The 25,575-nt window shown below is 51.5% G+C and overlaps 1 protein-coding gene across 2 annotated transcripts in view; it reads right to left on the bottom strand.

The window, feature by feature from the left end:
• The window catches only part of VEZT (vezatin, adherens junctions transmembrane protein), a 41,799-nt gene extending 16,593 nt beyond the window's left edge, over positions 1–25,206 (bottom strand). The window contains exons 1-6 of one of the 2 annotated variants that reach the window (XM_076074506.1): positions 24,865–25,206; positions 21,655–21,783; positions 14,337–14,423; positions 13,236–13,429; positions 11,425–11,745; positions 9,860–9,996 (exon numbers count right to left, since the gene is read on the bottom strand). In XM_076074506.1, the coding sequence (XP_075930621.1) occupies positions 9,860–9,996; positions 11,425–11,745; positions 13,236–13,429; positions 14,337–14,423; positions 21,655–21,783; positions 24,865–24,903 (907 nt within the window). In that variant the 5' untranslated portion in view covers positions 24,904–25,206. Of the gene's footprint in view, positions 1–9,859; positions 9,997–11,424; positions 11,746–13,235; positions 13,430–14,336; positions 14,424–21,654; positions 21,784–24,090; positions 24,550–24,864 lie in introns of those variants that run through there. The other variant, XM_076074505.1, reaches the window with a different exon arrangement.
• Positions 25,207–25,575: the final 369 nt, after the last annotated feature.

The raw sequence follows: 25,575 nt of genomic DNA, 5'->3' as shown, positions 1-25,575 counted from the left end.
TCCCATGCACGAGATGATATCACCGCTCCATCGTCGGGGCAGTGTCAGCCTGGCGGGCATGTTCCTTCCTTAAGACTGCCACTCACTGGTAAGTTCTCAGCCATCATCTCTCACGGTGCTGCGGTAATAACAATAACGTTTGGGTCCTCAGGTGTCGTTGCTGGCAACAGGAGACCCCCCCCCCCCTCCTCTCTGTGCAGGCCACCGTCAATCGCCACACTTCAATTTAGAGCACTGCCCTCTTAGGGAAGACTTTCGGGAAGACGCAATTCAAAATACCCGGCCGCCCTCTCTCTCGAGAACAGCTGACGTCGCCGTGCCAGCGAACGTTCTTCACCGTCGCGGGTTACCCTGGGCTCTAGAGCTCCCATCCAGCTGCCCTCTCTTCCTCTCTTACCGTGCATCCTCACCCTCACCTCCCTCACCCTCACCAGCGTAAACGTCACCCTCTTTTTACCCTCCTCAGCCCTGTCTCTCTGCCCCTGCAAAGTGCCATGACAAAGATCCCCCATACAGCCATAATAGATTTTTAGGGCAAGTGCTGTTAGCGAGTAGCATCTATGAAGGCCGGAACGGCACACGAGGGGGTGGGTGGCCAGCTACCACGCCCGACCACCTTTGTCTCCCCCAGTGGCGATGTTTACTACACACCACACGAGGTACTCATTTGAGGCTGAGTCGACCTACGGGAGGCCCAGGACCGGTTCAGATAATTATCGTCACTGGTGTTGGTCGTGAACGGGAATGGAACTCCGGGTTCATAGCGCAGAGCTCTAACCGCTACTACACTACCGCTCCCCATGCCACACCGGTACTCACAGATGATCTAGAAATTGCAGTTGTATAGGGAGGTGGCTGGGTGGCTTAGAGGTCAGAGCGCTGAGCTGGCATCGTTGAGATCCAGGGTTTTAATGCAGCAGGCTTCAGTCGCCCGTTATTAAACTGGGTTCACAATTACAGCAAGTTCAAGGTCTCAGCACGGACAAGTCTCACACAGAGACCCATAGAGTTACACAGAGATCTACAGACTTAAAGATGACCAGTAGGATGCACATAGGCACTCGCAGGCTTGTATAATGACTTACCTAGAGGCCAATAGATAGGCATACATCAAGTTGGCATTAAACTGGGTTCTGAATAACAATGAGTTGATGATCTCAACCCAGTCACCAATGACTGCACAAAAAACTCATCGCGTAACGATTTGGTGTCTGCGCTTAATTTGGCTAAATTCTCGATGTAAATTACAAATATCTTTGTTACTGTCACGCAACATTAATATATTACTCCCTCTGGTAGGATGGATGGGTAGAGTGTTGCTTACTCGCGCTGTGTAGTGCAGAGGTCACTTGAAGGGATCTCAGACGTAGCTCTGTGATATCCCCTTCTGCGGGCCATTCTCTAACAAAGGAGGGTCACACTGCTCTGTGAAGGATTCATCCGTGTCATGACCGATAGCGCAACGGGGTTTCAGGTCTGGGAGGAGCAACATCGTGGAACTGAACAGTAGTTGCTTTGTGTCCTGCCATCTGTGCACACTCGCGCATCACACTGACTCGTGTCTCTTGCCCCTGCGGCGAGTTAGGCCACGAAACGTCGTCAACAACAAGCCTTGGCTAACAAACCCATCTGACCGCCAGAATGAACGAACTCAAAGGGACTTTTCGCTGCCCGCCACCTTGGATGAACGTCGCATTGCGCAAGGCGCAACTTCTCAAGAGCCAAGAACCCGCAAAACCACAACAGAATCGCAACAGGATCCGTTAAACAAGTGAGGTCAGCACGCCATGCAAGAGCCCACGTGCTCAGATTTCGAGAAAACATATTTTTCTCTCTCTGTCTTCAGATTTTTTTTTTATATCTAGCTCTTGCTGTGCTGCTACTGTGTCTCGAGGCCTCTGAACGATCTCTCTCTCTCTCTCCCTCCATCTCTCCCCCCCCCCCCTCTCTTAGCCACATCCGCTTCGTAGCTCTCCTGCTGCGTGCTTGTCAGGTTGAGTACCCGAGCGGCTGTTCGCAGCGATGTCCAAATTTATCTCCCGAAGAAGCTGCCGGCACGTGGAGCGAAACGTCCGACATGGGGGGGGGGGGTTACAAACCGCGAACCCATCGATCACCGAGCTCGAATGGCACAACCACAAAAAAACCTCCAGAAAAATCGCTCCCTCCCCTGTACCCCCCCCCCCCTGCCCCGCCTGCCAAAGGCCGTAAACCTCCGAACCCAAATTGAAAACATCTTAAGACAAAAAATATCCAGAAAAACAAGAATCCAGACGCAAGGTCGCAAGAGTTCACAGGAGGGTCGTCTCTCCCCGTTTGTTGCTCAGTTAAATTGTTGCTCAGTTAAAAGGCAGCAGGATTTTTTTTTGAATGGATCAATAACATACCAATAACTATTTTTTTTTATTATAACACGTTATACGCGTCCCTAATAATTTACAGCCCTCGTCAATCGTCTTTCAAATGAGGGCCTCCCCACGGAATAGGGGTCTCGGGGGGGGGGGGGGGGGGTTACTAGACATTGCTTCACCGTGCTGGTTAGTGAGTTAGTGAAGGGATGGGGGGTGACGAGGGGTTACTAGACATTGCTTCACCGTGCTGGTTAGTGAGTTAGTGAAGGGGGGGGGGGGGGGTTACTAGACATTGCTTCACCGTTCTGGTTAGTGAGTTAGTGAAGGGACGGGGGGGGGGGGGTTACTAGACATTGCTTCACCGTGCTGGTTAGTGAGTTAGTGAAGGGATGGGGGGGGGGTTACTAGACATTGCTTCACCGTGCTGGTTAGTGAGTTAGTGAAGAGACGGGGGGTGACGGGGGGGGGGTTACAACAATGCTTTTGCTGCTCTGCTCTCTGCTGCTCGCAACGGAGCTGTGCGGCAGCTTATCAACACATGCTTTACGCACAGGGTGGTCCGCCCCACACCCAAAAAACCATCTGGCACAATCCTGCTTTTTAGCTCTCGAGATAGGATGAGATCAGGCGCATTCCGGTAGGTTTGGTCATCGGCAGCGTGACATTACTGTTGGCCATCGATTATCCGGCACCGCCCGATTATCCGGTTGCTTTCGACATTATCCGGCGGTCCCGGGCTGATCCGGCGAAACCGGCAAAACCGTTCCAAAGGCTCTAACTAGTCCGGCGATCGGCATCACGTAGCGTGCACAAGACAGGCAGCTACGCTTGATTTCATTGTCAAAAATATATGGTACATTATACACTACATACAACTTAAACAATGAAAATACTGCACGTATAGACATCACTCCATGATGCAGTCTTTGAGATTGGAGTGGTAAGTACAGTCCAGTAAATACAGTAACTTTTTAAAAGTAAGGATATTTATTTGTATCTATTTGTATGTTTATTCAAGCCAATTTCACATAGTAAACAAATTTAAAGCACTAAAATATATATAACATCTGAAAACATGCAAGAATGTGCAACAATAAGCTATTTTCAATAATGATGATTCGTGATTATCCGGCGTTTTAGAAAATCTGTTACCTCCTCCTCCGAAGCTGCCAGATAGTTGATGATCTACCGTATATTGGTATAATCCCCAATGGCTTGCCAGGAAAGTGCAAACCAGTCATAAGTCTTCTTTTCTGGAGGGTCTTGCTACATCGGGATGTTTTTACCCCAACCGTGCATGCCGCTGTCACAAGCCTGGATGTCGACCGTGTGTTTCAAGTGAAACGAGGACGTGCGGCATTGTTGCTGCCGTGATCATCTCCGGGGAAAGGTACGCAAAATAAAAGTGGCCTTGGGTCAGGGATGATGGGACGATGGTCAAGATTAATGAGGGAGTGGAAGCCAAGGAACGGAACACGTGTCCGAGATAACATCAATGGAGAGCTGGAGTGATGAAAGCAGCTCGTGTACAGGCGATAGATAGATGATTTGGGGGGGGGGGGGGGGAAGAGGCCTTCATCCAGCAGCAGAATGATCATAGCTGCCGGCGACGACGATGAACCGTCAACTGGCTGGGCGCACACGGTGTGACACGAGAGCCGCAGGGCAGACGAAAGTTTCCGCAGGCAAAAACAACGGCGCAAGCAAATCTGAGACGCGTAAAATAATTCGGCGTTGCGAATCAAATCGCAACGCCCCACCCCCGAATCGCGACGATCCATCGATCGCATTGCCGGCAGCACCCTCTCGAGCGCCAGCGGTCAGCGCGCATCGCTCCCTCGCGGACGCCGACGTCACAGGGGCCAAGGCTGCCGCCCCCCCCCCCGCCCCCCGCCCCAACGCCGCCACAGGGCCCTGGCCGCTCACGTGTCAGCTCGCATTAAGGGGCGGCGTGGGCGGAGGCGGCAGCGGCTGCGTCGCTTCCCAGGCGCAGCTATTTCCAGAAGCCGCAGCTTCCCCCCGCGGTATTTATAAACAACGAGGCGGAGTGGGGGCCTTCGGCACCGCACGGACAGAGACGCAAGGGGCACGGACGGCATGGGGGCGCGCGCAGCCGATTGGTTCCACATTGACCGGCATCGTTTGTTAAAGTTTGAGTGGGCAACCGAAGATAATAATTATCATAATTATCACGGGCGAAGAGAGGGCGCGGCGGTTGGCGCGCCGCGCAGCAAACCCGGCGACCTGAGTTTGAGTCTCATGCATCGCTAACTTCGGGAGTGAACGATATCAGAACCGGTCCCAACTGGCTAAAGGCTGCGAGGTGGCCAAGATGATGACGGCAAGCGCAGCTGTGGTTGTGCGTGGATATTTTAAATGTTACCCCATCATGTGTGGGTGGTGCGTTTTTTTTTCTTTGAGATACTACCGTATCCTCCCACAAAAAACAATAATAAATCATTCATGCAATTGACCAAACATCCCAATGTGGCAGGACCCTCCTGAGAAAAATAGTCTTGAGACTCACTTCAGACCATTCTGGGAAAATGAAGAAGGGGCGGAGTTATTATCCGGGGAGTGGTGGCGCAGCGCTGAGAGCCCAGCGACCCGAGTTCGATTCCCGGCCACGGCTGACATCAGTCGCGGGCGACATCACAGCCGGTCCTGGGCGACACCCTTCAACGACCCACACTGACCAGCGTGGTGAAAGCACGGTCAAATCGACTCCCAAGCGATCAACACAGCGTGAGGAGGCCTCCTTCCAGCAGTGCACTCACAAAGGGGGCTGTACAAGCCGCGTGATTTCTCTCAGTCGAGGGTTTGTATTGTTTGGCACGGAGTTGCCGGGTGAGTCATGGGCTGTTGTTGTTTTGTTCTTCCAAATTGGGCAGTCACTCGTATGAGAACATATTTTTTGAGACACCTTGTGGGCAACTGGTGCATACGCACAGATCGCAAAAACACATTCATCAATAAGCGCTGCTCTGAACATTAAAAACACAACAGGTGGTGTTTCAGGCAATGGCCCTTGTACAGTGAGAGAAAAAATGTATTTGATCCCCTGCTAATTTTGTACGTTTGCCCACTGACAAAGAAATTATTGGTCTATAATTTTAATGGTAGGTTTATTTAAACAGTGAGAGAGAGAGAATAACAACAACAAAAATCCAGAAAAACGCAAGTCAAAAATGTTATAAATTGATTTGCATTTTAATGAGGGAAATAAGTACTTGACCCCTCTGCAAAACACGACTTAGTACTTGGTGGCAAAACCCTTGTTGGCAATCACAGAGGTCAGACGTTTCTTGTAGTTGGCCACCAGGTTTGCACACATCTCAGGAGGGATTTTGTCCCACTCCTTTTTGCAGATCTTCTCCAAGTCATTAAGGTTTCGAGGCTGACGTTTGTCAACTCGAACCTTCAGCTCCCTCCACATATTTTCTATGGGATTAAGGTCTGGAGACTGGCTAGGCTCCTCCAGGACCTTAATGTGCTTCTTCTTAAGCCACTCCTTTGTTGCCTTGGCTGTGTGTTTTGGCTCATTGTCATGCTGGAATACCCATCCACGACCCATTTTCAATTCCCTGGCTGAGGGAAGGAGGTTCTCACCCAAGATTTGACGGTACATGGCCCGTCCAGCGTCCCTTTAATGCGGTGAAGTTGTCCTGTCCGCTTAGCAGAAAACACCACCAAAGCATAATGTTTCCACCTCCATGTTTGACAGTGGGGATGGTGTTCTTGGGATCATAGGCAGCATTCCTCCTCCTCCAAACACGGCGAGTTGAGTTGATCCCAAAGAGCTCCATTTTGGTCTCATCTGACCACAACACTTTCACCCACTTGTCCTCTGAATCATTCAGATGTTCATTGGCAAACTTCAGAAAGGGCATGTATATGTGCTTTCTTGAGCAGGGGGACCTTGCGGGCGCTGCAGGATTTCAGTCCTTCACGGCGTAGTGTGTTACCAATTGTTTTCTTGGTGACTATGGTCCCAGCTGCCTTGAGATCATTGACAAGATCCTCCCGTGCAGTTCTGGGCTGATTTCCTCATCGTTCTCATGATCATTGCAACTCCACGAGGTGAGATCTTGCATGGAGCCCCAGGCTGAGGGAGATTGACAGTTCTTTTGTGTTTCTTCCATTTGCGAATAATCACACCAACTGTTATCACCTTCTCACCAAGCTGCTTGGCAATGGTCTTGTAGCCCATTCCAGCCTTGTGTAGGTCTACAATCTTGTCCCTGACATCCTTGGAGAGTTCTTTGGTCTTGGCCATGGTGGAGAGTTTGGAATCTGATTGATTGATTGCTTCTGTGGACAGGTGTCTTTTATAAAGTTAACAAGCTGAGATTAGGAGCACTCCCTTTAACAGTGTGCTCCTAATCTCAGCTCGTTACCTGTATAAAAGACACCTGGGAGCCAGAAATCTTTCTGATTGAGAGGGGGTCAAATACTTATTTCCGTATTTAAAATGCAAATCAATTTATAACATTTTTGACATGCGTTTTTCCGGATTTTTTTGTTGCTATTCTGTCTCTCACTGTTCAAATAAACCTACCATTAAAATTATAGACTGATCATTTCTTTGTCAGTGGGCAAACGTACAAGCAGGGGATCAAATACTTTTTTCCCTCACTGTATATCGGGCACCACGGTGGCTCGGAGATGTTAACTCCCTCGCCTGGTATACAGCGGGTCGTGGGTTCGAGCTCGACCCTGACGCCTGCTTATATTTGGAGTGTGCGTGTTCTCCCCGTGGTCGCGTGGATTTTTCTCCGGGTCCTCCGTTTTTTTCCCTCCAACACTTAGAATCAGCGTGCGCGTTTAGAGTATTTGGCGGCTAAATAATTCCACGTGATGATACGCGACTTCGTTGGGCTATCATTTGTGATATAGCCAGGTCGCTTCTGAAATAAAGAGCTACACACAGTTCTATCAGGGTCCGGTGGGGGCTGGTACACGCTGCTAAACAAGACATGACTGAGCTGATTGACTCTTGTATACGAGTTTCACGCGTAGGCTTTCGCGACCAATATTATTAATAATAAAGGTTTTTGGGTTAGATCGCGTAATTGTCAATGTTGTGTCGTAACCCTCCACCGCCCGACACAGCCAATCCGTAAGGGATTTGTCACGTAAACAAAACGTGCCAATTAGTGACTACTTTAGCCCACCGGTGTGTTGAGAAGAGTAAATTCACAACAATAACAATTTGAGTAGTACGACGTTTCGCGTACTAGTCAATGTTGTGGATTTACTCTACAACACACCGGTGGGCTGAAGTAGTAACTAATTGGCGTTTTGTTTACGTGACAACTCCTTACTAATTGGCTGTGTCGGGTGGTGGAGGGTTAAGGCAAAACATTTATACTTACGCGATCTAACCCAAAAACCTTTATCTTGTATACGAGTAGGCATAGTTTGTAAACAATCCTAAGGTTTACCCAAGGGGTTCAGTGTTAATTCAAGAGGCTCGTGGAGCCAAACGAAGGCACCGATGTGGTCCAGTCGATGGCGTGGGAATCACGTGGCTTGCAGGAAGCCTCCTGAGTTTTTGGGGGGAGGCACGGTGTGAGAACAGCAACCTCGTCTCGCCTCTCTCGTCTCCTACCATGTCCCCTCCTCTCGTCATCTTCGTTCACAATCTTCTCTCTCTCTCTTGCTGTCCTTCCTCTTCCTCGCGTGCCCAATCGCGTGTTCGATCCTCCTCCCACCTTGCACTCCTCCACTGGAATCAACTTCCCCTGTACATTGAGCAGCACTGCCCATAGACTCAGCACTGCACCATAGACTCAGCACTGGCCATAGACTCAGCACTGCCCATAGACTCAGCACTGTCCATAGACTTAGCACTGCCTATAGACTCGGTACTGCCCATAGACTCAGCACTGCCCACAGACTCAGCACTGCCCATAGACTCAGCACTGGCCATAGACTCAGCACTGCCCATAGACTTAGCACTACCCATAGACTCAACACTGCCCATAGACTCAGCACTGCCCATAGACTCAGCACTGGCCATAGACTCAGCACTGGCCATAGACTCAGCACTGGCCATAGACTCCACACTGCACCATAGACTCAGCACTGGCCATAGGCTCAGCACTGCCCATAGACTCAGCATTGCCCATAGACTCAGCACTGTCCATAGACTCAGCACTGCCCATAGACTCAGCACTGGCCATAGACTCAGCACTGCCCATAGACTTAGCACTACCCATAGACTCAACACTGCCCATAGACTCAGCACTGCCCATAGACTCAGCACTGGCCATAGACTCAGCACTGGCCATAGACTCAGCACTGGCCATAGACTCCACACTGCACCATAGACTCAGCACTGCACCATAGACTCAGCACTGCCCATCGACTCGGCACTGCCCATAGACTCGGCACTGCCAATAGACTCGGCACTGTCCATAGACTCAGCACTGCCCATAGACTCAGCACTGCCCATAGACTCAGCACTGCCCATAAACTCAACACTGCCCATAGACTCAGCACTGTCCATAGACTCAGCACTGCCCATAGACTCAGCACTGCCCATAGACTCAGCACTACCCATAGACTCAACACTGCCCATAGACTCAGCACTGCCCATAGACTCAGCACTGGCCATAGACTCAGCACTGGCCATAGACTCAGCACTACCCATAGATTCAACACTGCCCATAGACTCAGCACTGCCCATAGACTCAGCACTGGCCATAGACTCCACACTGCACCATAGACTCAGCACTGGCCATAGACTCCACACTGCACCATAGACTCAGCACTGGCCATAGACTCAGCACTGCCCATAGACTCAGCACTGTCCATAGACTCAGCACTGCCCATAGACTCAGCACTGTCCATAGACTCAGCACTGCCCATAGACTCAACACTGTCCATAGACTCAGCACTGCCTATAGACTCAGCACTGCCCATAGACTCAGCATTGTCCATAGACTCAGCACTGCCCATCGACTCAGCACTGTCCATAGACTCAGCACTGCCCATAGACTCAGCACTGCCCATAGACTCAGCACTGCCCTTAGACTCAGCACTGTCCATAGACTCAGCAGTGCCCATAGACTCAGCACTGTCCATAGACTCAGCACTGCCCATCGACTCAGCACTACCCCATAGACTCAGCACAGCCCCTGTACATTAAGTAGTCCCCCCTCCTTAACCTCTTTCCGTTCCTCTCTTAAAGCCTCACCACCTCTTCCCCATATCCCATTCTCTCCCTCTTCCCTCCCCTCGCCCCTCTACTCCCCCCAGTCCCTACCCTGTCGTGATCCCCAAGTACTGCCCCTGCCAACCACACCATTCCATTCTGTCAGCGTTTCGTAAGCTACGCCACATGCCTTGAGCGAAGGCGCTCTCTATAGAAATATAAATTACATTACATCCAAGGGGGCCCCCCGAGTAACTGACCGCAAAAATAAAAAAAAGGAATCGCCATTTTTACCGCGGACGAATGCGCTCGCTCGACCGACGAGTCGTCTTGGCTCTGGAAGGATATGAAGCGACGAGGCCACGCGTGGCGTCGCGCAGCGCCAGCGTGGAGGAGCGCAGGGCCCAGTAGAGCGAGCGGCGGAGCATCGGGAGCTGAGCGCCGGCGCCCAGGTCCAGGGTCCGCACGGAGCAGCTGGCGCTCACCCTGCGTGCGAAAGACCGTCGATTGTCCGATCGTAAAGGAAATTGTATCGCGCTCAACCAAGGCACTTTGCGAAGAATTAAGGACGGTACAACGTATGAGCGAAGACCCCGGGGGCCGGCCCAGGAACGCCTGGGAATTCCCCAGGAAGAGCTAGAGTATCGTGTAGTGTATAGTAGTGTATAGTGTAGTGTATATTAGTCTATAGTAATTAGTGGTGTGTAGTAATGTATAGTAGTGTAGAGTATAGTAGCGTAGTGTTTAGTAGTGGAGTGTATAGCAACGTTTAGTAGTGTAGTGTATAGTGTAGTAGCGTACAGTAATGTACTGCTGGAGGCTGTCGCCAGGGAAAGGGAGGTCTGAACCGCACGACTCAACACGCTGCCGCCGCGACCCTCACCAGGAGGAGCGGATTGAGAAACCAACAAACGAACGAACAACGTGTGAATGTAATGGCGGGGATGAGGTGAATGAAATAGATGAGAGGGAACGATGGGGGAGAATCTGCGATGCGTGAATTCGATGAAAGCGAAATTGATGACAGCAAATGATGATGAATGGATTGAATGGGTAATGAGTGAAAGCCACATTGGAATACGAAGAGGGAAAGTAATGATAGTCGCTCTTAAGATCGTCGTCGTTGTCGTCATTCGACGTAGTCTATCCACTGCTGGATGAAGGCTTGCCCAAGCCGTCGCCGTCGCTCGCAATCTCGCGATGCAACAACGCACCCGGCGGAAGCACGCAATCAGCCGGTCTCATCGCTCGATTGCCCTGGTGGACGCCTGATCGTTCAATCGGGTGGCGCAGCCCCGCAATTGCTTGCTCACGCCACTGTTGGCAGAAGGGCCTCCACGAGATGGCCTCTGGCACACTCTTACACGCGGGACTAACCCCTCTTGGAACAGGTGGGATGTACCAACGCTCTACACCCCATCACATGCATTCTGCCCAACGACTAACTCCTTCTTTCAGATTAGATTTTAACCGGAACCCTGTCTTGACTAACACCCACACTCCTGCCACCGCCACCGCCATCCAACGCTCGCACACAGAAAGTCAAAGATACCTCCGCATAGCCTTAACAGGCTGTTGTGGCAGGTGCCGTTAGCGAGCACCTATGAAGGCTGGCATGGCACACCAAGGGGGTGGGTGGCCAGCACCATGCCCGGCCACCTTTGCCTCCCCAGTGGCGATGTTTTACACACCACACCTAGGCGAGGCCCAGGACAGGTTCAGATAATGGTCACTGGTGTTGGCCGTGAGCGGGAATCTAACTCGGGTCGCCAGGTTCGTAGCTACACTACCGCTCCCCACGTAAAGATTCGATTTTAAATCGGCAACCTGTCAGGATGGAACACCTGCATTATTGCCGCCGCCACCGCCCCCCAACCCTCGTACGCACACACGCACGCAGAAGGGGCCACTCACAGGGTGAACCCGCGAGTGATGACCTCGCTCTCCTGCACCAGCCGAAGCGACTTCTTGGCCAGAGCGGTGAGGGCGGCGCAGTCCCCGGCGAAAGCGCCGGTCGAGACGCAGCGACGCTCCAGCCGCGCCCCGTCCAGCCGGCGCCGCAGAGACCTCGCCATCGTGGCTAGGGCAACCAGCGCCGCCGCCGCGGCCACTGCCACGGCCGCGCTCCGCCAAACCACCGGCACGGCTGCCACACCGCCAGCCGTCGGCGAGGTCGCCCAAACCGCCACCACGGCGAGCAGGGCCGCCGCGACAGCCAACCACGCCGATGGCTTCCTGCGGAGACATACGTACGCATGTTGAACTTCTTTCGCACCGTACGTAGCCGGCCGTGCAGAGATAGGACAACAGAGGTGACGTCCATAATACAGGTTTTTGGGTTAGATCGCGTTAACATAAATGTGTCGTTAAACCCGCCACGACCCGACGCAGCCAATTAGTAAGGTGGGTCACGTCAACAGAACGTACCAATTCGTTACTAGTACATTACACGGGTGTGTTGGAGAGCAAATCCACAACATCACATACCAACTATTGGTGAGCATAAGAACCGGCAGTGAAAAAAATGTCAATATCACGCGAATAATAATAATGTACAGCCGATTTGTCAATATACTGCTAGATGAAGGTCACTCCGCTCCCATTGTCAGGAATGGAAATTGTTGGATCACACTTCGCTCGGCTGGTCGGTGCGTGTTGGTGAAGGGGGGAGGCATGTGAGTGCATTAGCATCGTCTGTCCGTCCGTCAGGAACAGGAGACCATGATAAGTCTGTGAGAGATGATCAAATATGAATTAAATTTTGTTATGAAGTTGTGTTGGTGTTAGGGACTACCTTATAGAAAACCGGGCAAATTGATTGAAGGGTTGCCCAAAAGTTTGTGATTAAAAAAAAACAGCGCTAAAAATATTCAGATTGCTGACCAAGGCACACGCGCATCACCTCCCCCTGCCCACTCCATGACATCATTGTGTGACGTCATCTTGTAAAGCTGCAATTTTTATGTGGCATGTGATGTCATCTCATTGTGCGGTTTGAAACATGAACATTTTTATCGCTAATTAAAGACTTCCAAAGACAAACACACGTTCACCTGGGGCTTTTCGGGCCTGCCAAGTTAAAAAAAAGCTCCTCATCTTCACGTGACAAAAAAAGTTTTGCTGGCTGGCGCAAGGGTCGGCAGGCAAGTGCGTGGTGGTGATGTCACGTGATGACTTCACCCGCATCCCATAGCGTTGAGCCGGGTTCCTGCTTCGCACCGACATCACTGCCTCCCCCCACCCTCTATCCCGGCCGTGAATACCGCGCAATTTTTTTTTTAAATCCCTTCAAGCCGTGACCTCGCAAAGGTCAAGGTGAAGTGGAAAACTATTCCGTGCTGTTGTTTCCATTGCAATTGGGGGTCTTTGAGTGGAAGTGGGATGCGTGCAGCATCGCACGAGAATCTCCCCTAACATCGGCAGGAGAGGAAATAAACCGTCGGAACTCTTACACCGTCTCAGTCCTGGGCTTGTTGTGTCCTCACTGTCGCGTACACACTGTCGGCGCCCCACGACGTAAACCGCTCTGGCGAAATAACATCTTACTCTGTTCCGGGGGCCCTCACTCCGAGGTGGGAGTCCACCCTAGCAAACGTGTCAGCTCCCACGGGCCCAAAGTGGCCCAATCACAACGATCACCCAGGATCTGTGGCCCTATATTTGGATATTTGGGCAACTCCGGCGACGAGGGGGCGCCGGCTGAATCGGACCACCGGGGGACTCACCGAGCGTCGACGCTCGTGCCATCGAGCTGGTCCCCGACGTCGCCGCCTCGCGGGGTCGCGGAGGTCGGGGCGAGCGGCTCAGCGGCCCACGTGAGCACCTCCGGGGCGAAGAGCCCCAGCAGCTCCACGTCCTCCTCGAGCAGGCGGCCTCGCGTCACGACGGTCGCCACCTCCCGCCGGCGCCACGCGTCGGCCTGGGTGGCAGAGCACCAGAACAGCCGCATTGTTTTGTTTTTGTTTATCATAGTGAACGAAACCAAACTATTTTTTTTATTGTACCAGGTAAGGCCACGCTGAGCTATGTAGCTCTTCTTCAGAGGCGACCCAGCCATCAAAAAATGACAGCCAAGTGAAGTGGCTTATCGTGTGGAAATGTAGAGCAGCCAAATATTGTAAACGGTTGATGTCGATTCTAAATTACCAAGCAGATAGAGAAGTGTTGTGACCTGCAGTGTGGCGAGTGGGTGGGTGGGTGAGTGGGTAGGTGGGTGAGTGGGCGAGTGGGTGGGTGAGTGTTTGGGTGAGTGTGTTGTTGTGACCTACATTCTGGTGGCTGAACACCGGTATGCAGGAATCGAGTCAGCCTGGTAGACCCGAGTACTCGACATGGGTGGAGAATCAATGAGTGAAGTTCGCTGGAACAGTCACGATGGTAGCAGTGAGAGCGTAAAGAGGTGACTGGCCGCTGGTGAGCGAGTATACTGGAGTTAGATAGCGAGTGCTGGATCATTAATCAGTCTGACTGCTTCACGATTAATTCTAAGTGCACATGAAGGTATTTACAGGTACAGGTGAAGGCCTGCAATTACTTTCTCGGGCCACTGTTGGTAGAAGGGTCTCCCACCGCAGCGAGCTCTCGAGAGGCCCCTAGAAGGCATTTTGGCCTTCTCTTCTATGCTGGAAAGATGTTTTTGAAATGGGCAGGAGTTATCCAGATTTAACAGTATTGTGTATTATTATTATTAATGATCTTTGCCCCCCTTGGTGAAATCTCCAAACGATGCGAATGCTCCTTGACTGTATTGGCTTGCCAGCTTGTAGTAAATCTGTGTGTGTGTGTGTTATGTGGCCTCCACCGCGGTGTCACAAGGGCCCACCCACCTGGTCGCTTGATGCGGCATAAGCCCCAAGTCCTCCAACGTGCGACAAGAGAAGAGTGAAGGGCCTCTTGATCCATTCTCCACAGGACTGTTCAGACAAAGACAGCCACCGTGCAGCCTTAACAGACCTGTTGGGGCAAGTGCTGTTTGCGAGCACCTATGTAGGCCGGCACGGCACACAAAGGTGAGTGGCCAGCACCACGCTCGCCTTTGTCTCCCTCGTGTCAATGTTTACACATCGCGCCAGGTACTCGTTTCAGGCCGAGTCGACCTCGGGGAGGGCCCAGGACCGGTTCGGGTAAATGTTACTGCTGTTGGCCATGAGCGGGAATCGAACATGAGTTGCCAGATTTGTAGCGCAGCGTGCTAACCGCAAGACACGATTTAACCACCTCTACGGGGAGGGTTTCCATACAACTATTAGATCTTTTAACAAACTTCGGGACAAGAAGGCTCGTCTTATCGAGTCAAACCTTGTAACACAGTTTGCCTTTAGAAGCTAACCACCTTTTCCTGATGACGACCGCTTGCGTTGCCATCGAAACGTCGTAGCCTTTTGTTATTTTCTTTAAACCTATCTACGTGACTTTACCGAAAGACCCAAAGAGTACGCCTGACTACCGCTTCCCACGCAGGACTGTTCACACAGTCAGACAAGGAGATTGACAGAGACAGTCTGAGACAGTCAAATATATACACATATAGACACAGACAGACACACAGACCAAGAGACACGGACACAGACATGCACGTAGACTTACATACACACACAGAGTGAGGTGGGTGGTCAGTCAGACACAAACAGATTGACAGACGCACAATCAGACACAGACGAACAGGCAGTCACACACAGACTGACACACATATGCATACAGCCGACGGTGAGGCTCTATCTCTTAGTGGCATACTGCAGGCCCAAGAGGAGCGTCTCCAACTCCTCTCAGAGTGAACAATCGATTATTAAATCATCAGCATATATCACGTGGTTAGCCGACCAATAGGGAGCCATCCCTTGTCCGCACCCGTGTCATCAATCAGCCCCCCATTCTATCTTCACCAGATGCAAAGTGCTCTCCGGTGTAACCATAGAAAGATTATTGAACTACGTGGTCACAAAAATAGTGCAGGGATCACGAGCCATGCCTGTCGTGCCCCAAGGTGAACAAGAAATGGCTCCAACTCCCAGCCATGCAGCTTTACCCAGGCCTGCCCACCATCATGAAGGTTGTTCAAGATTGTGAGCAGAGGGTCAAGGACCACAAAAGCACGAAGAACAACCCAGAGGCCTATTGCTGGTATCACAGGACTTGACCCAGATCAATAAAACAGATGTAGGTAATCTTGAAATTCCCTTCACCTCTGCTGTAGCAGATGGACAGAGAATACGGCATCAGCGCAGGACCACCCAAGTCCAATACCAAATTTGGGATCCACAAGCCTTTCCTTAGCGTGCCTGGCAAGGCGAAGTTGAATAATTAATCCTTGCCCAAAACTTTCCTAGCACACTGAGGAGGGTGATGCCCCGGTAGTTGTTGCAATCACTGCAGTCCCCGTTTTTGAAAAGGGGGACCCCCCCCCACCAGGACATACACACAACCACATACAAGCACAGACTTATTGACAGAATGACACACACACAAAAGCCAGACACACAAACTGACACGGGCACCCACCACGCACATGCTCACAATTCAGAAACCGTCTCGCAGTGTATAGAATATCTAAATAATTGCACCCGATTATATATACGTGAATGTATGCGACCAATGGAGCCTGTAAAGTAAATGAAGCGACTTTGCCCAATCCTAAAGTTTAATCGTGCGCGTAATATTTATAGCGCTTAAGCCGATGATGCCTCTTCCAGGACACATTTTAATGCTTGCGTCACGGCCATTTAGAATGCGGTGAGTGTGACCGTCTCATCCACAAAGTCTGTTTTCTTTATTACTATTTTTATTTCACCAGAATAAGGCCCCATTGATCGATGTAGATATTCTTCAGAAGGTACGTAGCTGTCACAAACGATAGCTCAACGAAGCCGCCTGCTCTTAAACGCGTGGTGATGTTGATTCTAAATGTGGACGGATAAACCGGAGGACCCGAAAAAAAATCCATGCGACCGCCGGGAAAAAATTAAAAGTCAAAATATACAGCAAGCATCAGGGTCGGGATCGAACCCACAGCCTCATGTACGCCAGGTTGAGACAGTTAACATCTTGACCCCGGGCGCTCCTGCTAACGGCTCATTTACACTTCTTTCTCCCCTCGTGATAACGAGTTTAACGGATGATTTAAAACCACCAGCCAACCGTGATTAAACCGCATTCGGCGAGGTGGCCAGGTGGACTAGGGATCAGAGCCGGCACCGATAAGATCCTGGGTTTGAACCGGGTTCTCAAGTGTTACGAGCCGATGGTCCCAGCCATTCACCAACGACTGCACGCGCAAAAGCCATCTTAAGTTTTGGGTTTCACATCATTTTTCCGAACCTTATCTGTGAATATAGAAACTTTTTTATATATATAGATTCAGTGACATCGTCGTTCGAAAGAATCGCTTGCCGTGTGCCGATATCTCCACCAAAAGTTAACGTTCAAAACTGGACAGCCCTCATTGCGTAACCCCAGCTAGGCAGGTGCCCCAGCGTTGCAAACGCTGCAACGAATCGCAATGGGTCAGTAATCGAACTGTAAATACCGCAAGAGCTTATTCTCCAACACAACGGTTCGTGCTGAGCGAGGAACCATTTGCCTCGTTTTGTTCACGCTCCATACCTTACCAATTGGCTGTGTCGGTAGGTGGTGGCGGGTTAATGACACGTTCATATTTACGCAGTCTAACCCAACAAACAAACAAGACCGCTATTATGGAATCGCAATGAGCTCACTTCGGTCAAATAAAGGACTGCGGTCATGCATAGCCTGCGACGGAGCGACCAGGGAACGGCGCCGACAACAACGAGCCCCAGGGAGAGCCGGGGTAGTCAGGGCAGCACCAGTGAGGGTGGGGGGCGGGGGTGGGGTGAGGGGCAACCAGAGCTCTTCTTCAACTCCTAGAGCATCCTTGGGGGAAGGGGTGGAGAGGGGGGGGGGGCAAGAGCCCATCCGTGGATTCTCCCTCGTTCAACCTAAAGGTATTTCCCCACAGAAATATACACACCCGTATATAGGCAACTTTATAATACACACCCGTATATACACACCCGTATATACACACCAGCATATACACACCCGTATATACACACCAGCATATACACACCCGTATATACACACCAGCAACTTGCCCGCTACCAACCGGAGGTGGCCAACAGTCGTCCGAGCACCTTCTGTCATAAATTTTGGACACTTGTGAAACCGTGTGACTGCCCCTTACAAAAAAATACAAAAAAGTGCCCTGTCGAGCACCCCCCCCACCCGCCCCCTCCCCACCCCGGCACCCCCCCCCACCCACCCGCCCCCCCCCCACCCCGGCCCCCCCCCACATCTTGCGAGCGAAAAATGAAAGGGGCGTCAGAAAAAAAAGGAACAGAGGAACAGAAGGCGGGTAAAAAAGCGGCAGACGCGAGGCCATGAAGGCGCAGGCCCGGATTTTGAGATTTACGGCCAACGGTTTAGCGACGCACGCGTGCCTCGACCGAGCAACGTTTATGCGATCGGTTGTCAGCGAGACACAACAAGCTCGACACCGCGGCGTTATTTTAAATTTGTTTTGTTTAGCTCGGTGACGTTTACGTTCAGCCGCTCTTGCGCCACCGCCGCGACCCCCCGTGGCAAGGCCCCCGAAGGCTTCGTCCCCGAAGGGACGATGATGCTCGTTTAGAAAGACCCAGTTGCAGTAGGCGCCAGGTCAGCAAGGACGGAAGCGGCCGAACAAAAAAAGTTGCCGAGACGTCCACATTCGGGCGGTTCCACGGACAAGGCAACCTTCGCCAGCCAGGAGTTCAACACGGTAGAAGTTGGGTGCAAGTACAACCCATGGCCTATATCCAATGTGTTCATCACAACTCGGTTTATGCGAGCATGTGGATCTCTCAGCGAGTCAATGGTAGCCAGGCTGCAACCATCAACTCGCTTTTCTTTGTCAGCCCGGTTTATCACAGGCAGCTGAAAACCCCGCTTTGAAACGCAGGATCTCAGCAGCACCGGCTCGACGCTCTGACCTCTGGGCCACCCCTGCCGCCTCCTCCTCCTCTGCAGTAAATTTTTGCGAGCGCCTCAATCGAAGCAGCAGCAACAGCAGCAGCCGCGGTGGCTGCGACGTGATTGGAGGCACGGAGAGCCGAGCGCGCCGAGAAAACGCGGCTCGCATTCCCCCCCCCCCCCCAAAGCCCGCTCCGCTTGTAAACGACAGGTGCTCGAGCGAGGAGGGCGGCCCCTGGGGGGGACGCACGACACAATAAACACCGCCGGCGAACCGTACGGGGGGATTCCACGACGCCGAAGAGCGGGCGGCATATGTCGAGCGGTCGCGTCGCGACACCCCCACCAAGGGACGAAGCGGGCCCTCCGGGCCAACGCAACGCACACAGCCCAGGGGACAGGACAAGACAGCGAGACTGCCGACGCCGTCAGATGCCACGCGTTTTAGTTCGTCGCACTTTAGAACCTATTTTGCCGTTGTCCGTCGCACCTTCCGTTGCTGTTGATAATGTTTCACCCTGCGTTTCGATCTGTCGCTGCGCTGGAATGTGTGAGCTGAGCACTGGGAACTGAGCACTTTTAAATCTAGATTGAAACTCATTTCTTTGTAACTGCTATTTGAGTTTAGTTTGTTGTCCATCTCCAGCACCTCTGTTCATCACGGTTGGCTACGTACGGTGGTGCGAACGAAGTTCAACATGCATACATACAATGCCTTGTATTCTCGGCGAGCGGAAATAGAAATTTCTGGATAAGATCTCCGCAGCCCCCCGCCCCCCCCAAAACTCACCCCTCCACCAAAACTCGCACGATGATTCGAGTCGTACTCGTAAAAAAATCGTGGAAATGCCACTTTTGTTTGGGCAACTCTAGTTTTGAGAGAAATCAAATCCCGTGCATTCCAGTCGACTCCAGAGTCGCCTATCCGTGAAAAATTCAGTAAAAGATACCGCTCCTTGTGGCCTACGCAAAGCGTGGGTTTTCTCCGTGTTTTCCGGTTTCCTCCCACACGGAGCCGAACTCTCAATGAAGGGCTTGACCAAACACACCACCATAGCGGCTCCCCTTCTTGAATATAGTCTTTGAGACTCAGTGAGGCTTTCCTGGGTTTTCCGACTGATATTTATTATTACGATTATGATAACCGCCCACTGTTTTAGATTTCCTGTACCCTAGAATTCACACACCCAATACTTCACACCCCGTCATACCAGTGTGGCCAGCCAGCGACGATTTACGTATTATTTTACATCGCTTGGAACGGGACACTGGATAACCACGCTGGTGGAGCGGGCATGGCGATCCCGATACAGAGTTACGGATTTAATCGTGTCGTCACGCTCCGGGGGGGGGGGGGGGAAATGTAACCACCTCACGCGAGCACGCGGGCGCAACTGAAGTTCTCCTCACGAATAAATACGCGCGATGGGCCAGCGCCAGCGGTTTGTAACGGAGCACAGTGGCAAAGCCATTCCGTTCCGCTTCTCGTTTTAAAACCGCCTCTTGTCTGCGTTCACTCTCCGTGACAGTTTTAACGGCCGGGGTTTTTGCACGGACCGGCTCGCTACGTCAACCTCCTGCAGATGTCATTCCCAGATCGCGCTCTCTGTGGGAAGTACGACCGTGCGGGAATGTACCGTTGTGCCGTATAGCCCTCTGCTGCGCCTTCGGCCAGAAAACCGGCCAAATATAGCCAAGGAAAGGGGGGTTGCCCTCAATTTGGCTTTGTCTTTGGCCCACCTCTCTTTCCTCGTCCCTTCAGACAGAGCCCTTCAAAGACGGTGGTGGCAAGTCTCCGTGGTCTTCGACTGACAAAGCAATTGGCACTGGCGGCGGCTGGTGCACCCCGATCTTCTGAGTCACCATCCCGCCATTCAAGACTCTCCGTGCTGTTGAAGTGATTGTAAAGCGACTACAGTACAACGGTCAAAGGGAAGGTGTCTGTTTACAACCACACAATGGTACGCACCGGCACACAAAACCAAGGCTTCCGTGTCAACGTCACAGGACAAAGTCGAGATATAATTTGCTCACTGATGGGGGAGACAGTCATGGGTGTGGAAACTTCAGGTACCAATCAGGGGGGAGGCCACTCATCATCATCATCACAATCTATGAACAGATAGGCCGTAGGTGTCCACTGCACGTTTCATTATTTGCTTAAAAATTTCCTCTGTGTCTTGTGCCAATAAGGCCACTACCTCCCCAAATGTTGGACCGGAGGCGTAAGGACAAATGCTGGGCCACCCCAATGAATGTCCTTCTTGGGCCCCACTGTTTTCTTAATTTCTAAAACAAAATGTAGAGCCCTTGGGTCAGTCCACTGCTGGGTGAAGCCGTCCCCATACCCTGTTGAAATGCTACTCCAAATCCTGACAGATCCATGACATTGTAAGCGAGGCAAATCCTTCTGTACACGTACGTCGAATAGATTTAAACGAGTATTAATTTCATACTTGCGGTAATGCATCATGCGAAAAGGGGATGCTACGCAAAGTAAAAGTGCAAGCGGTTTCTTTCTCACGCGGACATTGATTCGGTCCTCAGCCCGTTTACAGCCCACAGCCTACGGTGGAGATTCCACATTCCTACGGCGGGGGCCAGTAGGTCAGCAGGATGTTCTCCCGCTCATGGAGCTTTCCGCTGGGTGATGCTCCGCCCCCCCAGACCATAGCAAGTGGCGGCGCGTTCAGTAGCCCCCTCCCCATTATCTTTGTCCTGGAATCACCACTGCGGACCCACGAAGATCTACGAAACAACCACCTTAAATCACACCAATAATAGTAATGTCATTGATAATCGGCCCAGATTTTGCAGACAAGTTAACAACTCAAGAGGCGTGGCGCCAAGCTCAGGGCTGCTCGAAAACAGATAAGAGGCCTTTTGATTTAAAGCTTTCGTGACTGCAGGGATTCATATTCTTCGTTCTTTCGGTAAAGTCACGTAGAAGGGAAACAATACAATAATAAAAATATGTCATTTTGTTAAAAATATATTATGTAAAAATATATTATTTTGTTTCCCTTCTACGTGACTTTACCGAAAGAACCAAGAATAAGATGAGAGGCCTATTCGATGTCTCTTAAAAGTCAGACTGCATTTGATGTTGCGGATGTGCAAAGGGGATAGAGTTCCACACCATTTCAGAGACACCAGTGCGGGGGGAGGGGAAGAACTCACGCACGACACGCGGCTCTCCATCGGCGTCTCCGCGTGCTCCTCCGGTCGCCCCCCGGGGTCCCTCTGCCGCTCGGCCGAGTCCAGTTGCGCGAAGCCCGCATCCTCGAGGTGCTGGTAAAGAGGCGAGCCCTGGTGCCCAACACCCCAGAGAAGAAGTATCGTAACAATGTCAATGTTATCCATCATCATCGATCAATCATTACCAGCATCAGCTGCGGCCGCGATGAATCTAACTTGACGGGTTAAGGTCTCGCCAAGCCGTTGCCACAATCGCCCACGATCCTACGATATAACAATCCAGTTCTTGCAGAAGCGCCCCACATCTGCGGTGGATTGCTCTCCGGCGTGTTCCCTCCTTTAGCTGCCACTCCTTTCTTTATGAGTCTCGACCACCGGCCCACATCCCTTCAAGTGACGCGTCCCATCCAAAACCAACTTCACCTTTCAGTACAGTCTGTTTTTAATTACGCTGTGAGCCAAGAAGCTCTTAAATCGGTGTTTCATCACCAAAAACAACAACCACCGCTTCTCCGACAAACGCAGCAAGTTACAGTAAAATAAATCAATAACATACAATAACAGATAAGATTTTTTTTAAAATGGCTAGTGAATCATAACTGCAATGTAAAAAATATTTTTATTTTTAAGAAAAATTAAGTTAGATTTTGATCACCATCAAATCCCATGCTGTATCTCTAAAAAAAATATAGTTATTTAAATCTGCCACAGTAATTATAATGCAGATACAGCCTCAAACACGATGGCATTAGTGAGGAATTTAAAAAAAACCCACAGCATCCATAAAAAACGTGGTGTAAACAACGTACTCAAACTGATTGCTTACAGGAATATATTGATACCTTGCCTTTAACCTGCAGATGTTCTCTAGCCCACATCTTCCTCTTTTTGGTTGTCTCTCAATGCGTGTACTGGACCGTAAATCCAACCGTGGTACAAGTCCATGCTCCTTTGCGCACGCGTCAGCTTTTGTTCCATCTTTATTCTGCAGCGCGTCGCGCGACAAAGAGCTTCATAGCTCATCGGATTTCTCCAGGATTAATACATATTTTTGATTCCGATCCATTCATTTGTGTAGCGTGCACATGCAATCAAACTTCGCAGGCACTTGGCCGCGTTCCAAAAAACGACAAGACTCGGTGAAAGTCTACGGGACTATGCGAGCGGCGTACAGGCATACAACCCCATCTCTGTAAGTCTCTGCAAGTCTATCTGCTCATTCATAAAGAGCATGCACTTTGTCAGTAAGGAACTTGTCAGTAAGGAACTTGCCATTTATAAACAAGGGAATAAGACAATGATGTGGCATTTAGAGCCATTGAGGCAATCAACCATAAGCAAGTAACAATTACAAAACAATAAATTATTCACAGCCCTTTGTCAATCCACTTGCTGGGCAAGAAGCCTCACCCACGCTATGTCAATCAAGGGGGGGGCCTGTTTGACCATACTTCACCACGTGGGACCGGTGAAGAGGGGGCAGCCCCATGCCAACGCCGGCTCCGATGACCGCACGCGCCACTCATGTTCGCCATGGAAGGGCTGGAATGAGCGGCCGGGGTTTACCGTATTGTCCCGCATATAACCCGCGGGGTATACCACTTTTTACAAACAAAACAAGACCCTGCAGGGGGTATATGGAGGTGCGGGGCTATCTGAAATGTGTTTTACACAAAACGCTATTTTTGCGGGGTATATGCGCGTCTGCGGGTTATATGCGGGGAAAATACGGTAACAGCGCAGCGTTGCTAGCCGCAGCGCCGACACGCCACAGCCGGCCAGCCAGCCAGCCAGCAGCTCATATCAAGCACTGCACCGTGTCAAGTACTGTGGTTAAAACTGCAGGTGCATCGTGCAGCAGTAGCAACATTGGAGGGTGGACGACTCAAGAGGCGCGATGGGTAGGAGGAGGAAGACGCACGGACACGTGCGGGTAGCGGGGAAGGCAGCAGCGGCCACGCGGCAGTGAGGATGAGTCGGCAGGACCACATCTTCGGATGGTCCACCTCATCAGGCGCATGCAAAATGTTTGCGTTGATTACCGGATGAATGACCCAGCCGGCAATGGATAGCCATTGTCATTTTTATGCATTCATTAATTGCTCCCTCCCCCCCCACCCCACTTCGCTCAAGAAGGGCTCACAAGTGATGTCATCTCATCTACACCTCTATTTAAAATAAAAGAAGCGAAACAGGAGGAGGATTTCTCCACAGATCTTGCTGTCCCGCCTGACGATGCCGGCTGTAATAATTACTGGCGAAACGCCACGGTACTCGGATTGTAAATGTTGTGGCTTTGCTCTCCAACACGCAAAGTCAATCACCCACTCAGTCAATCAATCAATCCACACACTCACCCGCCCTCCGATCAGCACGGCTGGCTACGTACGGTGCGAAAGAAGTTCAACGTACACGTACCGTACGAGACAAAGATCCCCCGTGTAGCCTTAACAGACTGTAGGGGGCAAGTGCCGTTAGCCAGCGGCACCTATGAAGGCCGACACGGCACACGATGGGATGGGTGGCTAGCACCACGCCCGGCCGCCTTTGTCTCCCTCGTGGCGATGTGCAAAACATTAAGTTGAGGCCGAGTCGACCTAGGGGAGGCCCAGAACCGATTCAAATAATCATCACCGGTGTTGGCCGCGAGCGGGAATCGAACTCGGGTCGCCGGGTTCGTAGCGCAGCGCTCACCGCGACTACACTGCTACGTACTGTACACGCACTGTACATACACCGCCAAGCTCCGCGGTCCTCCACTAACACAGTTATATCACAGTGAGGTTGCACGACGCTACGAGGCCTCGTTGTGGCACGCCAACGTCGGGGGCGTGACGAACACGACGCGGTGGGGTGGTGGTGGTGGTGTGTTGGTGGTGGGGTGGTGGTGTGTTGGTGGTGTGGTGGTGGCGGTGGGGTGGTGTGTTGGTGGTGGGGTGGTGGTGTTGGCGGGGTGGTGGTGGCGGTGGGGTGGTGGTGGTGTGTTGGTGGTGGCGGTGTGTTGGTGGTGGGGTGGTGGTGTTGGCGGTGTGGTGGTGTGTTGGTGGTGGGGTGGTGGTGTTGGCGGTGTGGTGGTGGCGGTGGGGTGGTGGTGGCGGGGTGGTGGTGCGGTGGTGTGGTGTTGGTGGGGTGTTGGTGGGGGGGTGGTGGCGGAGAAGGGTTAAACAAGTCGAAATAACAAAAGAGTGCAACCTTAAACACGACGTCTTCGTCAAAATCCGCACCCTCCATTGAGTCTCAAACAATCGTGGGGGTGGTGGCCCCCCTCCTGTGATTAGTCACGTGCCAATGAATAACCCCCATTACATTTCCTACTGCGGTTAAGCGCCCTCTCACCTCCCCCCCCCCACACCGGCGTCTCATTGGTTCCGGTGCGTGCACGTGATCGGCGGAGCTCTCTCCTCTCTCGATGCCGATTGGATGACAAAGAAAATTTAAATAAATGTTTTCTATGCTCGGCGTATGCGAACTACGTTTTGTAACAACATCTCCCGTGAAAGCCGCTTTACGGTTTGACCGTGAAGCGATGTGGGGGGGGGGGCAAAACGAGGCTTCTGGTTGGTTGACGTCGTAAAAGGACGCAACGCGCCAGGGTGGTGTCGTAAAAGGGAGTGCCAGCTACCGGTGACGTCACCGCCACGAGGGTGGGGGGCGGGGGGAATTTATGAATGAATGTATGTGTGTTTTTTTATGAATGAGATTAATCGCGTGAGTGGTCTAATAACAGTGTAATAAAAAATGTGTTCATGGGATTGCAAGTGTTATTTCCTAATTGCTTATGCCTCAAAAGTACATAAAATGGCTATTATTCCTCACAAACTTTGTTTTTGTGACCAGGACAGTGATATTTTGAAATTTATTGAAAAAAACACTTCGTACCCAGGAACAAAAATAGTGTTACAT

The sequence above is a fragment of the Petromyzon marinus genome, chromosome 48, assembly GCF_048934315.1.
Source record: "Petromyzon marinus isolate PM22_M1 ecotype Great Lakes invasive population chromosome 48, UKy_Petmar_22M1.pri1.0, whole genome shotgun sequence".
Classification (NCBI taxonomy): domain Eukaryota; kingdom Metazoa; phylum Chordata; class Hyperoartia; order Petromyzontiformes; family Petromyzontidae; genus Petromyzon; species Petromyzon marinus.
The sequence above is the reverse complement of the archived record's forward strand: the minus strand, read 5'-3'. Positions and strand labels throughout refer to the sequence as shown.